Below are 5,924 nucleotides of genomic sequence, written 5' to 3'. Positions count from 1 at the left end.
ACTTACGTACGTGTAAGAAAGATACTAATAGTACTGCTTAATTCACTCTGTTACTCTATATTTGTTATACTATTGTGTTGTTGAGATATATGCCCGCAGAGGTGCGCAAAGTTGGTAGGGTGACCGACTCGCTTGCCTGACCGACTCGCTTATCCGTCACGTTATAGTATATACCATAAGAAAGTTTAGTTATTAATATCTCTCTATATAATATATTTAAGAAAGAAGTATAAAGTAATAGTTATTATATAATAACTTTACTCATCTTATCTTTTTTTTCTATACTATAAGTTGATATAAACTTATTTAAACGGCTTTTCGCTATTAATAAATAGATACATATTTTAATTACTCTTATTAATGTTAGATTTTATTCTACTCCCTTACTAGTTACTTAACTTTCTAAGATTAATCCTTATTATTCTATTTAATATAAATTAGAAATTATCAAACTTTTAATTATCTATTTAATAAGCACGCCTACTCCACTATATCGCTATATAAATATACTGTACGGCGCTCTTTACACTATCTTACTTTAACCTAAATAAAGCCTAGAGAAGTATTAGCACCTAACTCTCTATAATAAAATAAAAATATTTTAAAATTGAGTATATTATAGATTATATTATATCTAGTCTATTTTAGTTAAGATAAAGAAAGAAAAAAAAGTAGAGATACTATAGATAAATAGCTAGATCTTAACCTTACGTATAACCCAACTTATGCGATAAATTTTAGCTTCTACTAGTTTTTTATATGGTGTAGCCTATAATATATAGGTAGATATATATCTATAAAGAGATAACTAGTATTATTAAAACACTCTTTATAAGATTAAACGTAGGGCTTTATAAATAGAGCTTTTAGAGGTAAAGCTCTAAAGCTTCTGTAATATAGAAGTCTTTTACTTAAGTTATTACCTAAACAATAAAGTCTTTTTATTTATTTCTAATTCTAGTAGGCTAGAGTGTAGCCTACTATTCTTTTGTAAGAAATAATTATCTAATAAGCCTCATGCTAAATAGATGATCTAATTTAAGCCATAGAAGGCTTGGGAAGTTCAGGAATAACTTTCTCCCACTCAAGGCTCGTAAAAGGCCAGCGGTGTAACATTAAAAAAGGAATAGCATCTGACTTTTCGCTCCTCTGGTGAATGAAGTAGATGTCTAGAGAGTCGGTGTAATCATCTCCTGGCGGTGGCACTGTGGTTGTGTAATGGTCAAATTCTTCGTTCAATCTTTTCTGGTCTGAAAGCCGGTCGTATTTTTCAGACCAGTACGCAGCGATGGTGGATATGTTGGAGCTGGGTGGGCCGTCAAACCAGGCCGGCGCAGCAATATCGGCGGTGGAACGAAAGTTGGCTACCCTGGAGCTTGTCTGCTCAAGGAAAGCCAGGTCGATGTCGATTTCGTAAGGCCAAGGTTTGTACATAAGGTTGTCACTCGACGCTTGGGAAGACATCAAGATCAAGGCCCATATACAAACGGGAACGGCGAAACAGTTAAGCGAATGCATCTTGATACTGGAGATTTAGACTATGGCTCTGTATCGTGTTAGTCATCTGCAACGACGGCTTTTATATTAGCTCAGTCGCCCCATTCAAAATGGAGCTATATCGAGGTTGCTTCATGTAGCAGCTGCTATGATAAGGTTCCGCTCCCAGCTTGAGCTGGTATCCGCAATGGTTACGACGCCGAGCCAATGGAAGTGACTTGACAAATCGAAATCGTATGCGTGAAATAGTTTTCAGCATTATCATAGTTAATTAGCAATCCGCGGTACATGAGAAGACCATCGCCAGCAGGGGTAGGGAAGTCGCGATTGGTCTACATCCCAGTATATGATTGTAGTCTTTCCGATTTCAATCGACCAATAAAGTCGGATATAAAATCGTGCATCAACGATAGTGAAATGTAGCCTACTCGGAGTTTGTATATCTTATCACTATTATACTAGTAGCTTTGTATTGCATATTGACTGACGTAAAGTAGTATCAATTTCTCGCGGTACGGGTGGTTCGTTTGGGTGAGCTCGCTCCCTCAGTCTGAGGTTTCTAGATTGGGAAATCGACAGAGAGCCTTCTAATGCTTTGCGCAGAAGGCAAGTGGGTCTACGGATATCATTTGTTAGCCTCGCGCTTTCAGTGTTTTTCGGGCATGAAATCGTGAGGTTAAGCATCAATTACTAATATGTTGCCCTCTCACCTTCGCGAGGTAACTTTGTTGTTACTTGATTTGCTCTTCCAATACCTTTTCTTAAGTTAATTCTCTTTACCAACATGAAGTAAGTAGTCGCACCAAGGCTGGTAATTCCATTTTTCTATAAAAAAAGATAGCTCTTTTCTTGAGGAAATTTCTGTTAAGTATCTATAACGAAACTCACTAACTTCGTGCTTATCAACTTCTCAATGTATAGGAACGAACATGGCTCACTACCTACCCTTCTCTCATTCAAACCTCGACATGAGAATATTCATTGGTATTCTTATTCACTCTATAGAAGCCAAGAATTTTAGTGAGAATATTAGCTCTATTCTGCATCTTCTTGGCTACAGATACAGGAGTCAGCTCCCACGCTCAGGTTTTCACCCAAATCTTTACTCTCCTATATCTCATCGCTCATTTCCACCGGATCAGTCCCCCTGATTAAAGCTTTCACTTGCCACACTGATCGTTTTGTTAACCCACTGCTTCACACCAGTATACCTCCATCGATTATACCAGGCCTTTGGCGTACTCTCCGGGCAATCCAGAACATGGTCCCCAGCCCCATTGCACGTCGCATAAACCCCAATCAGCGTGCCAACAAAGCTGCCCGTACGTCCGCTCACCTGGCTTGTAGCCGCCTTGCCCAACTCAAGCGTCTCCGAGCCGCCCTCGGCCAACGCAGCGGAGAATAAGTACTCATCCGGGGTACACATGTCAATCATGAGGCGGATGGGCTGTTCTTCCCACGCCTTAGGAAGAGGCGTGTACTTATTTCGGGACTCGGTCGAGTTGAAGCGAAATACCGTTGAGCCATTGAGCTGAGTGACACCAAGTTGCACGTTAGCATATTGCGTTAGGAATGCTGTGATGCCGGCTTCTTGGCCGTCTTGAGTCGGGTTAAAGGTTATATCCACGCTAAATCTAAACGTGCTGTCGGTTTGCCTTCGTCCTACGAAGCTAATAGCCTTACTTGACGGCGTCGTATTGTTAAACTTGTTTCCTAGATTATTCTTACTCGGCACTACCTGCAACCCATTCTCCGTTACGCTAATCATCCCTGGTCGCGGTACACGCCAGTATACCAAGTTGCGCGGGATCTGGCTTCCAGCAGGAAAGTCATAGACGTCGGGGTCGTGGTTGAACGGCCCGGTGCCGGGGATGTCACGAGACAGAGCGGGGAGTTCCCAGCCAGACATGATGCCACGGACGGGCTGCATGATGGGCCAATCGCCCGTGGGCCATGTCACAGGGAAGAGAACGGTTTCTCGGCCCATTGGGAAGTAGGAGCTATTGGGAGGTCCCCAGCGCGTGGCTAGGGCGGTGCCCCACCATTTTCCGTTTCCGTCTTGGAAGAGGTCTGCGTGGCCGACGGTTTGGAAATACTGATCAGTACCGCGGTTTGTGAGGTGAGGGTTGTGTGGGCTGGGGGTGTAGGGACCAGTAATGGTCTTGGCACGGGCCATGGTGACGGCGTGGTCCTCGGCTGTGCCACCCTCTGCGATGAGGAGGTAGTACCATCCGTCTTTCTTGTAGATGTGAGGGCCTTCGGGCCAAACGCCGCCAGTGCCGTTCCAGAGGTTAATGACGGGTCCCATAGCCCCGGTGTCAATGTTGATCTCTTGGATGCGGATTTCTTGAGTAGCTACGTAAACCTTGCCGTCATCGTCCCAGAATAGATCAGGGTCGATTTTTGGAGCCCGGAAGAGGACGGGGTCACTCCAGCTAGCTTCATCGAATGGGTCGGTAGTCTTGAACAAGACACCATTCGTACGATTGCCGGTTGTGCCAAGGTATTCGCAAATGACGTAGAATGTGCCCTGGTGGTGCCGAATAGTGGCGGCGTACATGCCTTGCTGCTGGGCGTCGGTCGCATAGCTGTAGCCTGGAAGCTGAGATTCGCGGTTCCAGACATGGCTGATAAGTTTATAATTGACGAGGTCTTTTGATGCGTAGATAGGCAGACCGGGAAAGGAGATGAATGTTGATGTTACGCAGAAGAAAGTTCCGTTGACGGGCGTACATGATGGGTCGGAGTGCCAACCAGGGAGAACGGGGTTGTAGTAGCTCGAGTTCTTTGCCCATGCTGGTGCCGAGAAGGCGAGCACCGATGGGACGAGAGCGGTAAACCTCATGGTGACTTCCAATGGCGCCACCAAAGGCCTGGCTAGAGGTATCCAGGATGAATATATGCAGATGCCAATCTACCCCACCTAATGTGTTCGGCTTACATCCCGCAGTTCCGCGACTCGGATGAGTTTTAGTGTTTGCACTCGTACTCAACGCCCTTGCTTCTCCCTCAGGGAACGTCATTGCTCACGACATTGCGTCCAACCCCGCTTGGGGCTAACCCGGAATCTGGCTATCTTCAACGCATCTTGTCTTTAATGGGGCTAGTGCGGCGGGTTATATCTTAGAGATTTCAGCCACTTTAGACGGTATTTAGCCCAGCACGACTTCTGCATCGCTTCTTTTAACAATGTTCCGTGACATCGACTGCGCAATGCCCCATAGTTTTGCCGCTCTGCTGAATTTCGGGATAATCTTTATTGCGGTATTTCTCTACATACTTACATGATAGCCCTGAGGTAGCATTTAACCGGAACTTAACGCCCGCTGTATCTTTTATTTGTATTATTATGGAGGTTTCGCCGCACAAGACGCGGAAGAAGAATAGCCCGTGCGTATCACCAGCGGCTCCGCGTCCAAAAACAGTCAACAACGCGAAGGACGGATCTAGGGAGAGGTATCACACCGAACGAGAACATCGTGCAGTAACTTGCAGTTACAGCTATCTTACTTTCCGACCAGGCGACCGCTTGTTTCGACGCAGCTATCCAAGACTCTCACTAGAACCGCACCTTAGTATAACGCTAAAACTATACTATGTATTAGTAATAATATTCAAGACATATAGACAGGCCATAGCTATAGATGTTAGAGAAATATTCCCTTCTAAATACTTATGTCGAGTATAGCAAAGCTCTCTCTTATTTATTAATTAGTTTTATTATCCACTCGTGCCTTCTATTCTATGATTACTATAGCTCCAATTAGACCTTAAAGTAAACTCAAGTTTCACTATGATTAACGTGTTTCACCAGTGATTCGGCCACCCCAGTGATTCGGCCACTTCCCCGCGATACCCCACCACTATAATAATAACGCGTAATACCTTAACTACGTAACGCGTTAAAAGCCTATACTAAAGAAGATTTATTTCTTACTATTACTAATCTTAATTCTAAATAAATTTAGAGTAAATAACGTACTACGATTACCTATAATATTCTATAAATAACTATTTAAAGCTAATTATTACAAGTAACAAGAAGGATTCTCTCCTTAACAAGTGACGAGATGGCTGAAGGCCTATAGACGTCCACGTCAGAAGGTAATAATCACTACGGGGCCATAATCACGTGATTAATATTACGCTAAGACGACTATTAGGCGCTAGTATATAATAGTAGTAATTCTTTAATAGTAGCTATTAGAATATTAGGCTAAGACTAAGGAAAGCAGGACTAGAAGTAATAAGAATATAAAGATAGATAGATTGTTATAAGTAAGAAGAAGGATTCTCTCCTTAACAAATAACGAGATAGCTGAAGGCCTAGGGACGTCCACGTTAGAAAGTAATAATTAACGCAGGGCGAAGATTACGTAATATAGCATCTTACTAAGATAGAATATCTAGAGATACTAGACCCTTAG

At 43.1% G+C, this 5,924-nt stretch overlaps 2 protein-coding genes across 2 annotated transcripts; both read right to left on the bottom strand.

Moving 5' to 3' along the window:
- Positions 1-1,038: 1,038 nt before the first annotated feature.
- COCMIDRAFT_111176 (uncharacterized protein) lies at positions 1,039-1,434 on the bottom strand (the record flags this gene model as incomplete). Its single annotated transcript, XM_007695712.1, has 1 exon — positions 1,039-1,434. One exon carries the CDS (start codon positions 1,432-1,434, stop codon positions 1,039-1,041), a length of 396 nt encoding a protein of 131 aa, XP_007693902.1.
- A 1,201-nt stretch (positions 1,435-2,635) lies between these two features.
- Positions 2,636-4,342, bottom strand: COCMIDRAFT_10339 (glycoside hydrolase family 43 protein; the record flags this gene model as incomplete). Its single annotated transcript, XM_007695711.1, has 1 exon — positions 2,636-4,342. One exon carries the CDS (start codon positions 4,340-4,342, stop codon positions 2,636-2,638), a length of 1,707 nt encoding a protein of 568 aa, XP_007693901.1.
- Between the last annotated feature and the right edge of the window lie 1,582 nt (positions 4,343-5,924).

The sequence above is a fragment of the Bipolaris oryzae genome, assembly GCF_000523455.1.
Source record: "Bipolaris oryzae ATCC 44560 unplaced genomic scaffold scaffold_406, whole genome shotgun sequence".
In the NCBI taxonomy this organism is placed as follows: domain Eukaryota; kingdom Fungi; phylum Ascomycota; class Dothideomycetes; order Pleosporales; family Pleosporaceae; genus Bipolaris; species Bipolaris oryzae.
This window is presented reverse-complemented; position numbering and strand designations above follow the sequence as displayed.